Genomic DNA, 23,025 nt, shown 5'->3' with positions numbered 1-23,025 from the left:
GCATGATCTGGGATTTTTAACAAAGAATATTTTGGGACAATTTACAAAACCTGATGAAGGTCTTATAGATAACAGTTCTGTACCAAAGTTCATTTCCTGATTTTGGTCATTGTATTTGGTTATATGGGAAAACGTATTTATTTTTAGAAAATATACGCTGAAACATTTAGGAGCAAAAAGTCATCAAGTCGGGATTCAATTCTGAAAAGATTAAGGAAAAATACGTATACAGAGAGAAAGATAAAGCAGATGAATATGGTAAACCATTAACATGTGGAGAATCTGGGTGAAGGATATACAAGAATTCTTTGTACTATTCTGGCAACTTTCAGTTAAGTCTGACTTTAGGTAAAAAATAGAAGTTAAAAAAAAAAAAAAAAGCTGCCCAAATTGAAAAGGCTGTATTTTCACTTCATTCACTGAGGTGTTGAGCTCTTGGCTCACACTCTAAATCTTTCAACCTTACTCTCAGCACAATTCCTGGTGAGTTCAAGGTCCACACTGGTGATCCTTTTTTCAGTACCCTAGGGCCTTTCACTTCCTGGCCCTCCTCTCCTCCTGTGATCTCATCCTTCACCCCACCTTCACAACTCATTCCCACCACCATCCCTAAACCTCTCACTGCCAGTAACTCCTTTTAATCTCATTACAGTGGCCCTGTTTCCAAGCAATATCTTCACCTAATATTCCGATTCCACTGACTGACCTTACCTGAACCAATGATCCATTCTTTCTACCACCTTTGTACTGCCACTTTACATCCTGGTATCCTATTGCTTTCTTCACCAGCTCCGATTCCAAGGTCTTTACTCTCCAACATCCCAATTTCTTTGCCCTCTCTTGCTTTCCTGCCCTTGCTAAGAGAAACCACAGCCTGGCTTGATCCTACTCTCCAGCTGCTCTGAACCTGCACCCATGGAGCTGCATGCTGCAGAAGTGAGACACACACCTTTGCTGACTGGTCTCACTCTAAATTTTTAATCCCCAGCTTCAGGTGGACCCTGAGCACTGCCTGGCTAGCCCACTACAGTTCACCAATCTTCTCCCATGCCTTTTCTCTTTAGCAACTATTTTGTACCTTTTCTTCTTTCTTCAAATCTCCAAAATTTCTTCCCTTACACTTACTCCCAGCATTTCACCGAGAAGCTGGCAGAAGGGAACCTCCCCAAGTTCCCACGACTACCCCTTCTTACTTCCTCCAGTGCATTTGTGCCTTACTTCCTAAGGGCATTCTCTCTGCACTGTTCACTATTTCCCATCGCATCGCTCCTCCTCATGAACACCATCCCAGCCATTCTCTTCTCTCATTACATTTCCTCTAAGGTATCATTCCCAAATTACATGCTATAATTGGTCTTGACTCTGCCATCCTCCTTCAGCTACTACATCTTTTCTCTACTCCCTTTGATAAGGATAACATTTTGAGAGTTTCTATTCCCTGCTTCTAATTGCTTTTTAAATTCCAACTGGGCTTTCCTATCCCCTCAACCTCCACCTTACTTCTCTGAAATCCAATGGTCAAGGCTTCATGTGCATGACACTAGACCAATCTACAACATCTGGAAAGGTACTTTACATATCCCTTTCCTCAAAACACCTTACCATCCTGCTTTTCTTCCTACTTCACTGGCCACTCCCCTTTTAGCCTTTTCCTGGTACCTCCCCATCAAGCTGAAGTCTGCCTTCTGAAGTGCCTCGGGCTTGGTCCTCAGACTTTGTCTCCCCTTTCCCAATCACTTCTTTGTTGATTTTGTTCTGACCCAGGGCCCACTGATACACTGATGATGCCCTGATTTACACTTGTAGACCAGACTTCTCTCCTGAACTCCCACTTCTACATACTCAGCACCTTCTTCAAACCTTTATGTGTACATCGCCTATTTTTCTCACTCCATAAAGAGGCACTTGTCTTTACATTTATTGATATATACCAAGCACCCAACAGATAGCAATTTTTCTCAAAATTGCCCAAATATTTGTTGAATGAATGAAAACAAGTATTTCTTTTATTTAATTAGAAAAGATCTCTGCTGAAGAAGTTTTACGAGATATTTTATGGCCATATGTCTTCGTACTCAAGACCAAACATGAGAAAGAGAATCAAGGTGAACATAATTGTTTATTTAGATAAATAAGGTAAATGGAAGTTTTAATATGATGACACTTTGACATGTTTTCATTAAGTTCTTCATACTAAATCTGATAACGTTTGACGAGAGTGTCATAAATCATCATTAAAGAAAATGAAATAATTATGACTACTTAGTGTCAGTCTTGTAAATAGACCAACAGATGTAAATAATCAAAGACGCCTTTTAGGGGAATATTTTAGTAGTATGTCAAGACTGAAGAAGGGACCCAAGCTTGTGATGTAAAACTGCTTAAAATTCTCATTATTTTAAGTAGGTATTATGAATACATAATATGCCTGATGTATTGCATATATTTTTGCATAGGATTTTGATTAACTGTGAAGTAACAGTGGAAACTGATAGATTATCTGTTATACGATCAGTAAAATAGTTTATCAGATATATAATATCACCACATGGTAGACATCAAATGGTACAAATACAATTCAACTCTGCACCGGTGAAATTATATGCTTTTTTCCTTTAGAAAAATTATCACTAAATTTTGAAATTTATGTCAAATTACATACCAACTGTAGGATTATAAAAATATTGGATAAATTTATTTTCTGGCTCTGGTGACTGAAAGGTGTGAACAAACTGACGAGTGGCACTAGTTTCATTTTTTGCTACATCTTCTAGATAAAACGCTTGCTCCAAAAGAATCCGCCACTGTACTTGAGTTCGACGGTGCCTCTGAACTGAATAAATCACCTAAAAAAGAGAATGGGGGTTGTATCTGTCAGTGTTCTGATCCAATAGTGTTTCATCTTCCTGCTAAATAGTATGCTTTGGTTATCAAACAGTGGGGAAGTGTTAGTGGCATTTGCTGGGTTGGGCCAAGGATGTTAATATTCTATGATATATGTAACAATTTGGCTCAGTGGGTAATTCTCCCTCCCCAAATACCAAGAGTAGCCCGTTGAGAAACACACAGTTAAAACACTTCAAAGAATAATGCACAGGATCAAAGAAAGTTTCAAATACACATTCACTCCATATTCCCTTTTTGTGGACAGTAATTATAAATCTAACCAAAATCATCAGTAAGTAAAAAAGCTATTATTAATGAAGTTACCTGCTTATGTAGTTTTACCAGACTTTTTTCACTTGGGTAGGTGTTATGCTTTTCATCAAAATCTTCATAATCATCCATGTTCCTACCCATTTTTTCCTGATACTCTGTAGGGCACTAAAAGGGACAAGTAGATTTTTTTAAAAATCTCATTTGCAAAAAAATTAAAATTTTATTTTTATTACAAAATCTTCCATTCTTGGGCATATCTAATTTTCTCAAAAACATCTTCTTCCTTTATTGGCATCTCTAAACAGTTGGATTTTTAGTTGCTGACATTTTCTTCAAAATGTTTTAGATGTACTGAGTGCCTTCATACCCCTATTAATATTAACCTTTATGATCAGATATACTAGCTGTGGTAGGGAAGGGAGCTAACCTATATGAAGCAACTAGTATTTGAGAGGATTAAGCTATGCAGGCACCTGACAAAACTGTCAATTATTTTCCTAGCTAAAAATGAAGAATCACAACAAATCCAAGATGTTGAATTTTTAAAAGGCGTGGTACAGAAAAACAAACACATACGTGATTTGGAGTCATCTGCCCTATTAATTATTCCTTACTTACCTGAACTTGGGCAAGTTACTTAACCTCCCCAAATAGGTCTCAAAAGGTAGCAATGTAAGAGAAATGATTAGAGAACTGATTCTCACGACCATCATCTTAGCTGAAGGGAACACTAGCTAATAATCAGAATAACAGATTTAAAATAGAGGAAAAGAAATAGTTCAGTGGTTCTATGGTTGCAAAGACAACGACCGAGCAGCTCATTTTTGGAATAATCATTTTAGAAGTATATGAATACCCCTAATTCAATCTTAATGCAGCAAAACCTTAATTGTATGGCTTCTTGTCTGTGTTAAATATCTCATAGGGTCATTCATTTTACGATGTACTTCATATATCATAAACTGACATGTAGGAAGTGAGTAAAAGAGATTATTGGGACCCTAGTTTATTAAGGAGATAGGTCTGTAGAGGCCACATTCAATGACACTTAGAAACTGTGACGGTCCATCTCCATCGCTGCGTCATAGCAATGATTATACATTATTTAACATAACCTCTACATCCACATTTCAATGAAAAATATTGCCAATAATTAAATGTCAAACTTGTAATAACAACTGAACAAATTCTATGTGCAGATTACTACTGGTTTATGGTTAATATTTCCATGAAAATGGAAAGGAGATGGGAAGACCTCAGTCATAGGCTGTTCTCATATTTTTATTACAAAATTCTGTTCTAAAAATGTATATGTCAAAAGAAAAAAGATGAGGATATGCTTACCTTTTTTTTTTAAAAGATTTTATTTATTTATTTGAGAGAGAGAGAATGAGAGATAGAAAGCACGAGAGGGAAGAGGATCAGAGGGAGAAGCAGACTCCCTGCTGAGCTGGGAGCCCGATGTGGGACTCGATCCCGGGACTCCAGGATCATGACCTGAGCCAAAGGCAGTCGCTCAACCAACTGAGCCACCCAGGTGCCCATGATTAATTACCTTTTTAAGTATTGTATCAACACATTTTCTCAATGGGTGGTTATACTTGATGCTTTCATTCACTTTACGAACCTCCTATAAAAACAGTAAGAGGAATAAAAATATTTCCATTTCTGCACATCATACATGTCAAATGAGACTGTTCTAGGTACTATATATGTTCTCACAAGTTTAATTTCAACCCAAACTACTCAGCATATACATGAAGCTCCATTCACTGAATAAAAGTTCTTAAGAACATAAGTAAAAAATACATAGTGCTAGAATAGCAATGCCTATACCCTCAGGTTTTTTACTACTTTCTAAGATTTATTCCCTTATCATTTGCTTACTTGGTACACAAAGATGAGTAAGCACTATAAAAAAGTCATGAAGGATCAGACAAACTGTGATGCTGTGGTCCTCCACCCTGCTCAGGAAGCTCAATTATCTCATTATCCAAAATACGGTGAAGAAACTGGAGGAAGCAACAGGCAGCAAGCAACACAAAGCACCTACTCCTTTCCAATGGGAGAATCCTCTATAGCAGTCCCAACTACTGACTCATTCCACATTTGTTTATTAAGAGCACACTAGATGCCAGCACTGTGCTAGGTGGAAAGTCACCACAATCCATACTGGAGGGTGTGGTAGGAAGACAGGATGTTATAGGACTTTAAAGATTGTGGGCTGGTGGTGAGGTAAGAAGCAATTTAGTGAGTATGAAAGGTATAAAGGGGTTTGGGAAGGGAATCTTTAGAACCAGTAGTTCCCAAAGAACAATATTCTACAATACTAATGAAATTTTTTAAAAGTTGGAACCACCGTTCTAGGCAAAAGCAACGGCATGTCCAAGGGCTGGGGAAGCAAGAGAACCGACCGGGGTATTAAAAAGAACATTCTGATTGTAGAGGAGAGAATGGCCCTAAGGGATACAAAACTGGAGTCAGGGAAACCATCTGGCATATAGACAAAATTATGGAAAAAATACTTATATGACAAAAAAAATCCACTTCCCTTAATCTATGGAGAGTGCTTACAAATCAAGCGAAAATTGGGAAGACACATAAGAAATACTATTAGTCGATAAATGTCTGGAAAGAGAGTCAAGCTCACTAAAAACAATTACAAATTTTAAAAATAAGAACAATTTTCTGGCAAAATTATATAACCTCTTTGAAAGGTAAATTAGCAATACCCATCAAAATTCAAAATACGTAGACCTTATGAATAATTTGTAGACAGCAGACATTGCTCCTGTCAGGAGCTTAGCTTCGTGAGAAAAATAGACATTACTCAAGAAGAAATGGTATGGAAAGTGCTGTGTAATCTAGTGTGGGAGGCCTTCTGATACACTGATGATTTAAGCTGGAGATAAAAAGCATGAGTAGGAGTAAGGTCAGCCAACCAAAGGCGGGGGCAAGAATATTCCAAAGAGAGGGGCAGCCTGTCCGAAGGCTCCAAGCAGAAGTGCACAAGGAGTTTCAAGGAACTGAAAGAAGTACAGTGTGACCAAGGGGAGAAGGAGAGTAAGCGCCTGAGCAGCACTTGATCAGGCTGAAGAAAAGCAAAGCACTCCAGAAGGCCTTAGAGTAAGTTTATCTGAGGTCAGTGAGTGAGGCCTAAATATGGGAGTAACAGGATAACATTGGGTTTTCTTTAAAAGACGCTTGAATCATCACTGCATTACAGTTTTCTCTTATGAAATTGCCTTCCAGTTTTGTTGACTTGTTAGCACAACTCTGAATATGAACCATACAGTCTGGTTATACATTATACATAAAAATACTGTATTTTTCCTTTAAATTCTTGGGCCATATTATATAAAAATAAGTACTGAAACAGTTAACTCTTGATATTTACTATAGCTGTTATAAATTTAAGGTTCCTTTAAAAGTTCATATGAAGTGTGAAAAGTATTTGAAATATTGCTTATTTCCTTCAAAAATAAAATAACAAAACTTTGAGCACTGATATTACTGTGCCTAATCACTAGGCAGGGCACACAACATCTATGAAGTCAGGCTAATAGGCAATTTTCAGTGGAAATAAGTAGCTGCTTCCCCCTCCTCCAAATTCTCCACCTCAAAAAATGACTAAAGGTAGAGGCGATCTCTTGAAGGCCTCCAGCAAGTACCTTTTGAATGGCTTGACATGGCTTAGAAGTTTATTAACGCTTCAAAGAAAAATAACAGGCACACAATTGTACATATTCACTTCAGAGAAAAACATATAAAATGCTAAACTGGTTTTTACAAAACCGCATTTGGGAGAATTTATGGATTGCTGAAAAATATAATTAATAATTACCAAAAAAAGGTGACTGAACTTTGTGATGTTAAAAGGTGTATTCGGAACGTTGTTTTTTTTTTTCTCAAAGTATGCATATTTTTGTTCCATGCCTTGTTTTGCACACCTCCATCAGACAGATCATCCGAAACCACATATAGGATCCGGTCTCTTCCACTGCAAGGTGTTAATGATTCCTCACTGCTTTCAAAAAATAGTCTGGACTTTTCAGTCTGACATTCATGGCCCTGCTTTTTTGGCTACAACCTGTCTTTCAAACCTTACAAGCTTTTATCTTTCCCATATCAAAATTATGTTCAATTAATTTGGTTTTAAAACCTGATACCTGACCAGGATGCTGTCAGCTATGAAAATTCTATCCATCCTTCAAGACCCAGATCATATTTCACTTCCTCCTTTGATCACTATTCAGAACTGAAACCTCTCTGCACTACAGCATTGCCTTTATATCGTTCACATCACATTGGCCACACAGTGCCTAATTTTCCACTCCAGACAGTTAGTATCCTAATGGCCAGTTCTGCACAGCACTTAACACATCAAGAAGACAAGTATTCATTAAGTGATGAAAACATTTTCTCAAGTTTACAAATTTTTAGATATTCAGAAAAACATAAAAGATCCCAAATTCCCTTGAAATATATAGGCAAAGAAATTCATACCTGACAAATCACGTTGTTTGATGGGGGGAGAAAGGGCGGGAGTTCTGCTATCTATGTAGACCTGCTGCTATGATTTTCAAAACATTCATTACGGAAAGAGGGGTTTCTCACAATACATAAATGCGTCACATTAACATTTTGTACACTTTAAATTTATACAACATAATATCCCAAATATAGTCAATGAAGAGTGGTATCTAATTTACACAGAAAATTTTCTCTAAATCTAAAAAATTTTAAATCCGTTACACCTTATACTTGTGTTAAAATAACAAAGAAAGCACCAACGCCCGTCCTAATTTTCCACATCCTTTTCTTCAGGAAAGGGCTCTTACTTAACAAACGACAACAACAAAATCCATCTTTCCTCAGCGATTGAGGATTTCTCCTAGCCAAATCCAGGTCTTGCCATAATTAGCTGGATTTATATTTCTTAAAGGAATATTGAGTAACTGGTGTAACCAATATTCCTCAAATCTGAAACAACTGAATTTAGTACCAACTTTTAAGGTGGACACTATCAAATTTAAATTATCTTTTTAAAAATTATTTATTATATATTTATTTATATATTTATTATATTCATGTATTATAGAATTATATTTTACCAAATATAAATTCTCATGTTTTTTCAAAAAATTCCAATTTTCAAAAATAAACATATCAGATACAAATATAAAAATTATCAAACATGAATTATTTCTTTTGAAAAATGTTATAATAGCCATCAGATGTCTGAGGAAATGTTAACAGACTACTATTTGTAGATTTACTCCTACATTTTGAATCAATGTCTTCTGCTACCATTCTTACATTTTGTAGGGAATGAATGCAAAAAAGTCAACATCGGATTTTTTTAATCCTAACATGTATTCTTTTGTTCATTTATTCATTCACTTAAAAAAATGGGTGCTGAATGTCTAAGAGTCTAGAGGACCAGGGAAGGCATGTCAGCTTAACCATTAATTGATCATTTAATCTGGGAGACTTTTAAGAGTAAAAGAGGGGCGCTATTCAAAGTTATCCCAAGATGACAAGCATAACCCTGCACTGTTGAACATATTCATGCTGAATCTTTGGTGGCTGGAAGGTGGAGGGGACATCTCATGAAGCTGAATGGCCAGTAAGAAGTCATGCTAATGGACGGAACATTCTGAAGGACCGCACATCACCAAACGTCCAGAGTAAAGCCCATTTATGTGCTAACACAGCAGCAAAAAAACAACCATGACTGACTGTAAGGTTGGAACTTGCTTACCTCCATGACATCTTCTAAAGTCTCTTCTGCATCTGCTTTCTCTGTCATCAGTTTGGCTGCCTTAAAATACGTTTTCATAAGCAGATAACCTCTTTTTGCTCCATTCCAGTATGACCGAGGAATTTCTACCAAACCATACCCCAGCAACAACACGAGAAGAAACAGGCCCCATGTATTTGCGGCAGCTATCCCAATTGTCTGAAGCTGGTTCCTGAGAAAGGGGAAACACAAGCAGAGAGCTGTGACAGATAAATTTTTCCAAAAAAATGTAAAATAGAACTAACTAGTATTAAATGGCTTTTCAGAAAACAGTCCTAAAGGATGGTTACGATTTTATATGAAAAAAATTGTATCTTCCAAGCCTCAGCTACTGTTTTAGCAACAGCAGATAATCTGCGTGTTTTAAGAGGAAGTTAGAGCGTGACTGCAGAAATAGACTTTAACACAGGAAACACTGCTTCCATTACAGTTAAAATTAGAATCCAGGATAATTCCTGGCAAAAAATATATGTATTTTGTCCAAAGAAAAGGTATTTTTTCATCAGAGTCTATCTTACTCAATATTAACAAGAGAAGCCTGAAAAAATTTTAAAGCCTAAAAACATGTTTAACTTATGTTGAGGCACACCGACACAAATCTCAGGAATGCAATAGTGAGAATTATCATCACTGCTCTATTCCTAAATTTCTGAGCTCTATCTCTTTACATATATTACATAGATCACAAGTATAATGCAGATTTCAATTTTATTATAATGTCTGAATCTAACATCAGAGAGAAATATGCCCTCAAACTACAGTCAGAACAAAAGAAAAAATTTTCACAAGTTCTGGAGCACCTGGGTGGCTCAGGCGGTTAGCATCTGACTCTTGGTTTCTGCTCAGGTCATGATCTCAGGGTTTTGAGATTGAGCCCCGCCTTGGGCTCCAGCTCAGCGTGGAGTCGGCTTGAGATTCTGTCTCTCCCTCTCCCTCTGCCCACCCCCCCCAAGTGTGGGTGCACACCCGCTCTCTCTCTGTAAAATAAATCTTTAAAAAAATATTCACAAGTTCCAGTGAAAAAAGAAAATGAGTTATTTTGTCATACACAAAATTGTACACCTGAAACTAACATTACACTGCATGTTAACTAACTGGAATTTAAATAAAAACTTTAAAAAAATCATAAGGGTTAATACTTCTAACATAAAGCTATTAGACAAAGCATTAGTCCTTCATCTAATAGCTGTATTTAAATATATTATTCCATTTTTTCTTCTTAGTAATAGGGATTATGTAGATTTCTTTTTGAGGAATCTAGAAAACACATAACTTGATACGATTCTCAATGAAATGTCTGTTTATCTGCGCATGTGAGATAAAAATAAATTTAAAAAATGCAAATACACACAGAAACAATGTTAAGAAGGCAACTTTTCTTACCATTCTAAGTGCAAATGTGGGTTTACAGCTACATAAATTAAAAATGCTCCAAAAATCAGCAAATAGGTGCCATAGTAGATTGCATTCTCAATCAGTGCAGTTTTGATCTTTCCAGTGATGGAAAACCCTCCTGATCTTGCATATGACTGCATAAAAGGTAACAGAATCCTAGATGGTTGGAAAAAATATGATTAAAGAAACAATTGATATGTCTGTTTAATCTCAAAATACCAGAATTATATGAATCTCAATTTTAATATGCAGTTTTTTTCACAAATAAATAGGATTTTGAGTAATTATTAATACTGAACTCTAATAGATGACTGAGTATTTTTGTAACATTAAATTTTGGAGAGAGCAAAGCACATTTTTGGGAGCAAAGGAGGTCACAACAACCAGCAGAGAGTACAACAGTGTGAGGGACTTATGATGAATCTTAAAAAAAAAAAAAAAGCCTTTAAAGTCTTTGTGAAGCCTTTGGACTGCATTCAGACAACGAGGAACCTTTTTCTTTACAGGAGACATGACCAAATTGAAGTCTTGTAAAGACTGATAAGGCTTCAGCAGGAAGAATGGACTGAAAGCGAACAAAACTGGGACTACGTGGGGGAGGGTAAGGGGTGGCGATGTGGTAAGAAGCAGGCGGGGAGAAGTCTGGCTGTGAATCCACTGAATTGAAGTACTTAGGACACATCTCAAAGGAGCCACACAGGAGGTATTTGGCTATCCAGCTTCAGAGTTCAGGAGAGAGGGGTGGAAACACAGATAGATTCAGGAGTCCTCACATCAGTGGTACTGACCTGACACCGGTAGATGAGATTTAGAAGGAGAAGGAAAGAGCTGAGGCTGAGCCCTGAGAAAGAGTATCTTTTAAAGGAGAGGGAGAGAAACAGGAGGAGGAAGAGCCTGCAAAGGACACAGAGACAGAACAGCAGAGAGGGCTGGGAGAAAACCAAGGAGCATATGGAGGGGAAAACAGGGGAAGGAAGTGTTTCAAAGTGGAGAGAGAAAACAATCATCAAATGCTGCCAAGAAGTCAAGTCAATGAGGACTTGTGTGTGAGTGGAGAAGTGGGGCTAGAAAACAGGGTTCGAAGGGTTGAGGAAAGAGTGAGCAATGAGTAAATGAAGACAGTACATGTAGACAATTCACTTGAGAAGTTTGGCTGGGTAGGATAAACTGTGGCATATTCATATCATGGAAGATTTTCCAGAAATGAAAAAGAAAAGAATACTGATACACACAATACAACATAGATGAATCTTCCATATTTGTGAGCCAAAAAAGAGATGCAGAAAAATACATACCATATAACTCCATGTTTACAAAGCTCAAAAATGGCAAAACTAATCTATAGGATGACGGATGTCAGAATCATGGCTACCTGTGGGAGGGTATGACTGGGAGAGGGGTATGAGGGAAGCTTCTAGATATAGCATACACATTGTTAATGTTCTATAATACCATCTGAGTGCTGGTTATCCACGTGTATTCACTTTGAAAAAAGTCAAACTAAACACAATTTGTCACTTTTCTGTACCAATTTATACTTCAAGAAAAAAGTCTCCCTCCAAAAACTAAGCTGTGACGAGTAGATCAATGAGGTTAGAAGCCAGGAAGCCGGAAAGGGCTGCATTTGAGAGATTTTTTTGGTTTTTTTCTTTCTTTTTTTAAAGAGATGACAGAATTGTGTATGCTTTGTTGAAACTGGAAGCTGCAGGTATAGGTAACAAGAGCTGAAGGAGATGGGTCCATATTTCAGGAAGAGGGATTTCACTCTGAAGTCACTTTGAGAGTGACTCATTCTTTGAGAGGAAGGGAAAAGGATGGGTTGGTAGGTGTGCTGGTGAGAGGCTGAAGAGCTGCCATCTGATGACTTCCATTTTCACTGTGAAGTAGAAAGTAAAGTCCTCTGCAAGGGGAGAAGGTGACTGATTCTAGGACATAAAAGAGAGAGAAAGAACCACAAAGAGAAGAGTAGAGGTTTGAGGTTTGAAGTCTTGCTGCGGAGAATGAAGAGCAAGCAGACTAGAGACACAAAGCAGGAAAGTTTGGCAATGCTGAGGGCACAGATGAGTTCAATGAACATGAATTTACAGCGGTGCTACTCTACTCTGCTGTGTGATTTTTCTCTTGTGATGTTCACTAGCTTCAGTTTTAGAGCTTAGTTGCCTGCAGTGTCTAAAATGCTCAGTACGTAGTGAATAATGTGTTTGGAGCACAGCAGAAAGACAAAGCTTTGGGGCGCCTGGGTGGCTCAGTCAGTTAAGCAGCTTTTGATTTCGGCTCAAGTCATAATCTCGGGATGGTGAGATCAAGCCCCACGATAGGCTCCGTGCTGGGAATGGAGCTTTCTTAAGATTCTCTCTCCCTCTCCCTCTGCCTCTCCCACCACCCCCTCTCTTAAACAAACAAAGAAACAAAAAGACAAAGCTAGAGTGGGTAGAAACATTTGAAATACATCGTGGCTATAGCTATAATTAGAGCTCTACAGGGAGGGTCAGGGAACAAGATGACCGAAGATCGGACCCCTAGGAACACCAACATTTAGGAAATGGGCCACAGAAATGGAACCCATGAAGGAAATTCAGCAGTTTGGGCCAAGCCAAAAGAAAGAAAACCAGGAGACAACGATGACCTTAGCAAGAGCAGTTTCATGTAAAACTGGGACTAGAAGAAGAATGAATTGAAGAAGGTCAAGAGAGAAGGCACTAACTGGAGGGGAATGGTGACAGGAAAAATTGGTTCCTCTTTTTCTATTTCTCATTTGCCTGGTTTTTTTCTTTTCATTTCTTTTAAGATGGGAGAGAACTGAATGAGCAGAAAATAGAATATACAGATTTAAGAAGAAAATAAGTAACACTTGAATTCTGAAAGATGAAGCTTCGTGAAGAGAGCATACTTTTTTTCTTTTTACTTTAGCCAAAATTTAAAAAACTTTTTATCCTTCACTGCCACTTACCATGTTAAAAATTGTGATGTCCAATATACCACCCTCCAGAAAATTGGCATGATTCCATCCGGAATGTAACTCCACGGCATGAAACATGGATACTGGCTGTTTAATAACAATTTATAGCCAATTAATAAATGATAACTACTTAAATTATGCAATTAATTTATGCACGGCAAAGTTCATTTACATTCAGATATTAAGTTACTGATTCTAACTTCTAAAATTTCACAGAAAACTAATAATTCAAAGCTGACTATCAAACTAAAAAAACACACAGAAAGGAAACAAAGGAATGCCATTTAAATTTTCAACTTTCAGTGTATTTTTTGTTCTTGCGTAAAAGGAGGGCATAATGTTCACCTAATAGACTGATAATGTGACAGCGTCATGAAACTAAATCTGATTTGATTACCTTTAAAATATACACCCCCTAAAAAAAAGAAAAATTAAATAAGAAAAAGAAAGAAAATAAATAAAATACACACCCCATTTGTTGGGTTGGTTATTTTCCAGGGAGGGGGGAATAGGGAGGCGAAAGACATTAGGTGATTAACTCCTGAAACTGGAGCCTTAAAACTCAGTCACTGTAGCATAGCTCCCATGGAGAGAGATGCCAGCATTTGTATATAATTCTATTTGAATTTTCTGCAGATATGTGTATCTGACCATAGATTCTTCCATTAATAGTCTTCCTAGACTGTAAGGGTATCATTTAGTCCAGGAGCTTCTAGCAATTCACAACTGCTGCTGATCTGTATCTCATTTTTAATGTGCTTCAAAGGAGAGTAACATCTATATTTCAAATTTACCCTTATTCAGGTTAGATTAAAAAAATAATAAAAGCTGCATAAAGAAGCGTGCAAACACTACTTAAAGCCTGTAAATGCTATAGTCAACATTTATTAAAGTTTTTTACTTGGAAGTTTGATATGAATTTAACATAACCTTTTGATAATTTGAACTCTATTTATTCTCAGTTGAAAACTATAAATGATTTTGGGGCACCTGGCTGCCTCAGTCGGTAGAGTGTGCAACTCTTGATCTTCGGGCTGTGAGTTCAAGTACCATTTTGGGTATGGAGGTTACTTAAAAATAAAATCTTTAAAAGAGTGAAAATAAAAATAAAACTATAATGATTTCAAAGAATGCACAATATGAAAGGAACATCCTACATACAGAATAATCTCCTTACCTTTTATACAACCTTGTAAATCGGGTAAAAGATAAAATGAATGCCTCATTTATTTAGACCAGAAAGGCTGAGAAAAAAAAATAGCCATTGGAAGTCACATTCTTAGTAAGAGACAGAACCAGGGCTAAAAAAATCAGGTCTTCTCCAAGTTTCTCCTTAGCATCTACTAAAAGGCCTTGTGCACCAATAAATTTTTTAAATTTATTTAAGATTTAAATTTAGATAGAATACAAAGTAATTAAAAGTCTACTAGCAAAGGATAGAAGTGAGGTGGGGGGGATGAGTAAGGATCAACTTTTATAAAATCCAAATGGTAAGAACTGACAATTTTAAAGCAATTTTTCTCCTCTACCCTATTTTTAAAAATAAAACAGGAAGCAAATACCTGGGAACGGGGGTAGCAGCTGCATATAATCCTGTGATGTTGCTGTTCTCAGGAGGGCTTGAGTTTGCAGCAGCATGCTTGCAACGGTTGTATATAGTCTAAACAGTGAACACCAGGTTTAAAAATGAAAACCGAAAGGTTACCACATACTTAAGGGATACTGGAGGATATCAACCTATCCACCAATTACCTTCCTGGATATGCTTTTTAATGATCAAATTCCTACAGTAAGATTTAAATACAAAATATTCAGTATAACCTTATATAATTTAGCTGTCTTAAGAACTAACATATCTCAAACATGCTGTATGATTACAATTGCCTTCTGAATTGCAAAACTCGGTTTCACCTCTTACCGTACTAACATCCAGAGGCAGTATGAAGACAATAAGAAAGCAGAGATACCAAGCTAGCAGTGTTCCAACAATTACAAGTCTATGCTGTTTCTTGAAATCTCCATATCGATGAAGTAGGAATAATGCCAGAAAAAAGACAAAAACAATCTCGAGTCCCAAAGCTGCACCGCTCATTATTGAATGTTCACTCTGACTAACCAAAGTCACTCATGTACAGGTCTGGGTCATATCTGTAAACTGGAAAAGAAAAAAAAAAAAAAAAGCAGCATTAACAAAGGAAATAACCACTTGAAAATTTCCTAAATATTCGTTTATTAATAAATTCTTTGGAAAATCGTCAGTCTTTACATTGAACTACAAATAAAAGGAAAAGGATCATTCCTATTCTCAAATATATATCTTATTTTTTAAAGTAGATCTTAAAAATTTCACATAAATTATATCTTCAGGAAAAAAGTTATCTTAATAAAAATTACACTAGTTCTAAAAATATTACAATATAAGAATACTAAATGTGAGTTTTAATAGTGTCATTTGGAGTTTGTTCCTTAAGGTTGTAAGTCCCAACAGAAATTTAATACAAATACACTACTGACTAGACCCTAGGAAATGAGATATTTTCTAAAATAAAGTTTTCTAAGTCATCCATAACCCATTACTTAAAATGTTCCAAAAGAGGGAGAGAGAGCATGAAAAAGAGCATTTGAAAGTAACATTTCCTTTGTTTGAAACAGTTTTATTTTCTTGTGATAATCTTGTCTAACAAATTTAACAACTTGAAATTCTTATTTATTTACTGCTTCACCAAATACAGTTGACCCTTGAACAACATAAGGTTGAACTGTGTGGGTCCACTTCTACACAGATTTTTTTGGTAAATAGAGTACTATAAATTTATTTTCTCTTTTTTATGATTTTCTTAGTAACGTTTTCTTTTCTGTAGCTTACTTTATTGTGAGTATATAGTTTACATACAATATATGTTGAATCATGATGTTGTACACCTGTAACTAATATAGTTTTGAATATTAATTATATTTCAACAAAAAAATACTCATACTACAAAATAAATATCAAGTTCATCCAGTAAAACACACACACATGCACACACACACACACACACACACAAACACACTGTTAACCAGCTGTTTATGTTATGGTAAGGCTTCTGGTCAACTGCAGGCTATTAATAGTTAAGTTTCCAGGCAGTCAAAAGTTATACACAGATTTTCGAGTGGACAGGGGATTGGCACCTCTAACTCCTGCATTGTTCAAGGGTCAACTGCATACTTACCACTTTCCGTTAGCTATATAAATCTTATTTTCTTTAAAGAAACTTACTATTAAATGCAGAAAAATGTATCAATGATTATTGAATAAAGTCATACACTTGAGAATATTTTTAATTATAAATGCTGATAATAGAGACATCAGCAATGGTTTGTTATCTCTTTACTCTTACGAAATAATTTACCTTTTTTTAAAGATTTTATTTATTTGTTTGTCAGAGAGAGAGCACAAATGCGGGGAGCGGCATGCAGAGGGAGAAGCAGGCTCCCCGCTGAGCAGGGAGCCCAATGCGGGACTCAATTCCAGGACCCTGGGATCATGACCTGAGCGAAGGCAGATACCTAACCAACTGAGCCACCCAGGCATCCCTGAAATAATTTACCTTTACTAACTGAATGCAATATGTTCTTTTCACCTTTGTAAAATCAATTTTAGGCATTTTTGTTTGTCCACAGACTACAATATTCTAAGGAATTAATATGTTAACAGAGAATCAAGATTGTGATGCAGAATAAAATAAGATGGAATCAAAATACACCAACATCTCCAACCAAAACTAGTTATAAAACAAATAAAGTTTGGGTATTATCAGGCTAAATTTAAATTCATATAAGAAATATCCTTACATGGAATATCACAAACAAAAATCACATATAATAAACTATTTTCTTCACTATTTCTTTATATTGTTGAAGTACTTTCTATTCCTCTGTGCATTTCAACCAGTATTTTCATATTTCTAAAATATCTAAAATCGACCCCCTTTCATCACTATCCCCACATCCTGCTATGTTTTTCTTCAAAGCACTTATCCACCTAATATAACGTATATTTACATTTATTGTCACCCTGTAACCCCTTCCTCCCCACCTCTACCCCCCAGACTTCATGAAAGCAGACACTGGACTATTCAGTACTACATCCCAAGTCTCTAATATAGTGTCTAGCATACAGTAGATATTCAAAAAGTATTTGTTGAATGAATAAATGAATAAAAAACTTACTCTATACTTCAGTATATACACTATTTTTATTAATGCTGACTATAAAGGCAACATAAAATTCCTGTTATGGTCTCCAAAATTGATATTACAAATACTTATTACAACTCAAAGACTTATTAAAACTGTCATTACTACTACTCAAAATTTCAAATTTTTTTTAAAGATTTTATTTATTTATTTGAGACAGAGAGAATGAGAGAGAGAGAGAGAGAGAGCACATGAGAGGGGGGAGGGTCAGAGGGAGAAGCAGACTCCCTGCTGAGCAGGGAGCCCGATGCGGGACTCGATCCAGGGACTCCAGGATCATGACCTGAGCGGAAGGCAGTTGCTTAACCAACTGAGCCACCCAGGCGCCCTCAAATTTCATATTCTATGAAAAAAACCTATACCATCACAATAAGAGTAAGTCAAATCTTATTTGTAAGCCAAGAAAAGATTAAGTGGATAGCTCAATGTAGAGTGTGCTGATGAAAACCATTACCTCCTTCAAGATCTAGCTTTTAAAAAAACGTAATTCAATGTGAATTTAAATGTAAGACAGTTATTATTTGAAAATCCCTTCATGGTTTGACCTATATATTTATTTTCCTGAAATTGTCCAGTCCAAGGAATATGGTAATCATAGAAAAAAGACTGACTATCAGAGATTACCAAGGAAATGCTAAAGTATGGCAGAAGCAAATGATGGAATATTACTGAAGTGTAAGAAATGATGTTTGTTAAGATTATTTCATAACATTAGAAAATTACCATAATGTTAATTGAAAAGAACCCTCAATTCACACATTTTTACATTTATTATAATATGCATAAAAAACTAAGACAAAAAGGAAATATATAAAGACATTAATAACAGGTGGCAAGATCACGGGCATAAGCAAACAACAAAATCAGTTATAAATTTGCTACTAGCTACTAATATTTTTTTCACAATGGTTGTCAATTTTTCAGTCTGATTCATAGTACTTTAAAATCTTGTAGATGAATAAACAGAATTATGGATCCTTTATTCTAGTAATAAAGAAATGATTTGGTTACATCTCTTCCTATTCTCAGTGTATTAGTCACCTATTCCTGCTATAAACAATTCCTATAAACTTAGAGGCTTAAAACAACACCCTTGTATCATAGTTTCTGTGGGTCAGGTGTCCAGGCACAACTTGGTTCAACTAAATTCTCAAGATGGAAATCAAGGTCTCAGCAGGTTTGTGTTCCTCTCTGGAGACTCTAGGGAAAAAGGTACTTCTAAGTTCATTCAGTCTATTGGCAAAATTCAGTTTGTTATGTTTATAGGACTGAGATCCCCATTTCCTTGCAGGCTGTCAGCTAGCATTTGCCCTTAGCTCCAGAGGTCTCTTCCCAGTCTTTGCATGTGGCCCTGGGTATCTCAGAGTTAGCAATAGCTTTTCAAATCCATCTCAGACTTTCTCTTCCACCCTCAGCTGGGAGGAAACTGCTTTAAAGGGCTCATCTGATCTCACTGGGAAAATCTGGATAATCTAGTCATATTAGTAACCAAAGCTGTAAAAAAATAATTCCTCACTTGATTAAGGCATAGATATATATCCTTGGGGGCCTATTATTCTGTTTAACACACCATCCATATCTGTTCAAGCTGAACTCCTGTTGTCTTGTTATGACACAAGATTAGGCCTAGGGGTCCCACTAAATTGGAGATGAAAATTGGGGTTTCCCTAATCTGAGATGAGAAAATAATAGTTTTGAAGTCTGTATCTTTGACTTGTACCTAAATTCAAGTGAGGAATTATTTTTTTACAGTCCAGAATGATAGCACTTTCCAAGGTTCTTTATGAACTCCTCTATCTTATAGCTTGTTTTGGTTCTTTCAACTGAAAAATTTTGTGTTCAAAGCTAGGTGCACCTTCCCCTCCATCTGATCTAGTTACTTATCTCTTAAATTCATAAAATCACTGTTAATTAAAATCTAATAAAAATAAAGGTTACACAACTCAGGTTTGGCTTACTGAAAAAGACTCATCACCAGGGAGTACAGCAGTTTGGCAATATATACCAAAGACCTTAAAACAGGTACGTATCTTTTGTCCTAGCAATTCCTCTCCAAATAACTTAAAGAAAACCCAAAATGTGAACAAAGATTTACCTAGAATGTGTCATGGCAGCATTATTTAAACATGAAAACATAGAAACAACTTAAATGTTTGTACTAAACAGTCCAGGAAGTCTTAAAAATGTCCTCCAGTCACATCGCTGTCCGTCGCCTTTTTGAAAAAAAGCAGCCAAGCGTTTCATAAATCACTAATCCTGTTAACCTGTCCATGCCTCATGGGAGCAGGGATCTGCACCAAGTCCCCTGCACCTAAGTCAAGGACTACACAACAGCAAAAACTAAACTGCAGGCAGTGATTCAAGGAGAACACCAGATTCCCCCAATCTACAGGAAAGGTGAGATCCACAGGGACACTTTAGAGATGTCAAAAGGGACAGGGGTGGGGGTCTAAGGGAGTACACATAAGAAACACATGGGACAAATACACACCAAAATGCTAACAGTGGTTGTCATAAAATGTAAAGAGATGACTTCTATTTTCTTCTTTGTGCTTTCGTCTGTTTTTCATTTTAAATAATGAACATTTATTATTTTGTAATTTCAAAATTATTTAAAAATCAATGCAGTAATATGAAAGTAAAGCACATGGCAAATAGGAAATGAGAAATAAAGTTACAACTATTTTAAAATACAAATGTTTTGTTATACTGTGGTAAACCTGGGTTCCAAATCTCAACTTTATTTAATTGTATAATTTTATGCAATTTAAAAGGTTAAGGGAGGATAAATAATCACCTCATACAGGTTGCTATGAAGATCAAATGAGATACAAAAGTGAAACACCAACTAGGAGTTCTAGAAACAGAGTAGGTCCTCAAAAAAATGCTTAGTTGCTCATCTCCACCTCCTTCATATCATGTGCTTCTAGAAGATAACTAGTTGCTTCAATAGTCTCAAAGCAAAGCTTTACACTAATAGCTTCCTCTCCCACCATCCTCCCAAACTATGAATGGATACCAAATGCTTTTTGCTTCTCATTCTCTGTGGTTACCACAGCCTGGGCCCACCCCGATTCTTATAAAACAAAAAATGATGTTTGCTCCAAGAAATTGCTCCCTTTGCCTCTCTCGACAAATTGGGATTACCTCTCTAGGTCTACAAGGTAGCCCAAACACCCCTTCAACACTCTGTTGTAAAGTGGGAGAACACATCTCAGAGCCATGTCAAGAAGGTGTATTAGATACACCAATGTCATATAGAAAGACAATGCCATTCTTCTAGGCACGTGATCAAAATGGAGGTGGATTAAAATGGATCATTTGCTGACCTGCAACCATGTACAGCCGTGCAAAAATATACTCAAGGGCAAAAGAGGAAATATGCCTCTGGCCACAAAAGTGGTCCTTCTAGCAATATTCCTCAAATATTAAAATAAGGTGTTTAGGCTAACTGGCAAAAATGAAAGAAGAATATGCAAAAATTTGGAGGCAAATCAAAATTCAGTTCTGTGTGATTAGAAATTGAAAGAGAAATTCAAAGCTATCATAGGTTGGCATTAACACCACAGCAGCAAAAGTAGATTTTACTCAAAATCAAAATGCCAGTTCATTTGTTCTAATTTTAGTGCTTGATATCCAGACATAGTCTACCTTTCAAAATACCAGTTCTGAAAGTCTTTGAACACTTAAAATCCAATTTAGTTCCATATCAATTATTAAGATATCGTACAATGTCTTTCAAATGCCTTTCATAATTAGCTTGTTAATGTTACTGACTTGGGGTACTGTTTCCCAAGTACTTTATGGTTTATAGTGGGTTTTTTAGGCTAAACACACTTTAAGTGGAAAACTTACAGGTTAAGATAATTTTGGAACTTGAAGCATCCCCCAAATATCTTCAAAAAGAAAGAGAAAGAGAAGGAGAAGACAAGAAGGATGAAAGGAAAGATTTGTGGTAGCAACTGAAGAGAACGCAGACAAAAATTCTGTCCAAACCTAAGATTCTGAAGCTGAATGAAAAATTTCTAGCCAGAACCTAATGATGCATCAGACTTGGACTATGCTAACTTAAGTACGTATCTTTATTCAGATACGTGAAATAATAGAAACTAGGAGTCAACTCAAGATCTTAATGATGAAAAATTGAATGTATCAGAACTACACGTGAGTGTTGTGAAAGTCAACAATTCTCTACTACCAATAAAAAGTTAAATCTTCCAAATATAACCACCATTATTCCGTTTAAAGATTCCAGGTATAGGGAGGATTCAGCTTAGGATATACACAGAATACCCCAAGACAGTGTGGCTCCTACTCTAAAAATACAAAATAGTTGTAATATTTTTTGAAGCCATTTTCAAAAAATGAGCTGAGTTGCTAAACCAACCAGGTAAACTGAATTCCAAAGTGTGACAAGCCCTTCTGAAGACAGACATGTACAAAGTGCTTAACCTTTGGTAAGACATGAGAGAGAAAAGGGAGCAACCATGTAAGCAAGTAAGAAGAAAACAACTGGAATTGTAATGAATTCTTAAAGATTTCTCGTAAAGAGATTATAAGATTTATTTTGGTAATTAAAGAATAATCCTTAGAATCCTTCTTAATAAAATACTTTTTAAAAAAAGAAGAGCTAACATTTAGTATGAGTTTACTAGATTCCAAGCATTATGCTAGCACTTAACATACTTTATCAGATTAGACCGCAAAACCAGTAAGAAAGGACTATTAGTATCCTTGTTTAATAGAGGAGAAAAAGGTACAGAGAGAGCCAGAAGTTTGTCCACATTCCTACACAGCCAGTGAGTGGCAAAGCTGGGATTCAAACCTATTCATCCTAACTATAATTGGGATACTACACAGTCTTTTTTCAAATCCAGACATACTTTCTTAATGCAATTTAAATTGTTTAAATAATTTCTTTTGTTCGGTTTTTACAGTGAACAAATTAGAAACATTCTATTAATTATTCCTTTAGATATATCAAGATAGAATGCTAGAAAAGTCATGTTTAATACAGAATTTAGCGAAGTCTTTTCACCTTCCAGGTAAGACTACTATATTACTTAAGGCTCTAATTTACATGGGAAAGGTAGAAAAGAAAAACATAGAGCAAATTAGAATAGGAAAAGAACCCTTCTGTTCTCGCTCCAATCTGTCCATCACAGACAGCATTAAACTACAGAGATCTAAAGATCTACTTTAAAAATAATGGAGGGAAAGGATCCTTTTGAAATTTGATTGGCAGGTAGAAACTTCTTGCTATATAATCATTCTTGGTCTTTTGTTCCCCCAAGCTAAATAACATTAAAAAAAAAAACCTAAAGAAATCTTTAAGATTTATTTCATGCTTTGATGGAACTAAGAAAAAAAGCACATCACTCATCTATTTAAAAACAATCTCTTTTGTCATATTTGATTTTCAAAAAGAACGCTAATATACTACTGAATATACACATAGCTGACAGTGAAA

At 36.0% G+C, this 23,025-nt stretch overlaps 1 protein-coding gene across 7 annotated transcripts in view; it reads right to left on the bottom strand.

Annotated features, from left to right (window-relative positions):
* The window catches only part of LMBRD2 (LMBR1 domain containing 2), a 44,437-nt gene that overhangs the window by 19,040 nt on the left and 2,372 nt on the right, over positions 1-23,025 (bottom strand). For 4 of the 7 annotated variants that reach the window (XM_027605443.2, XM_027605442.1, XM_027605438.2 and 1 more), the window contains exons 2-9: positions 15,235-15,471; positions 14,879-14,976; positions 13,308-13,403; positions 10,346-10,513; positions 8,924-9,134; positions 4,715-4,789; positions 3,211-3,324; positions 2,663-2,846 (exon numbers count right to left, since the gene is read on the bottom strand). In XM_027605443.2, the coding sequence (XP_027461244.1) occupies positions 2,663-2,846; positions 3,211-3,324; positions 4,715-4,789; positions 8,924-9,134; positions 10,346-10,513; positions 13,308-13,403; positions 14,879-14,976; positions 15,235-15,408 (1,120 nt within the window). In that variant the 5' untranslated portion in view covers positions 15,409-15,471. Of the gene's footprint in view, positions 1-2,662; positions 2,847-3,210; positions 3,325-4,714; positions 4,790-8,923; positions 9,135-10,345; positions 10,514-13,307; positions 13,404-14,878; positions 14,977-15,234; positions 15,472-23,025 lie in introns of those variants that run through there. The other 3 variants (XM_027605440.2, XM_027605444.2, XM_027605445.1) reach the window with 1 other exon arrangement.

The sequence above is a fragment of the Zalophus californianus genome, chromosome 5, assembly GCF_009762305.2.
Source record: "Zalophus californianus isolate mZalCal1 chromosome 5, mZalCal1.pri.v2, whole genome shotgun sequence".
NCBI classification, from domain to species: Eukaryota; Metazoa; Chordata; class Mammalia; order Carnivora; family Otariidae; genus Zalophus; species Zalophus californianus.
This window is presented reverse-complemented; position numbering and strand designations above follow the sequence as displayed.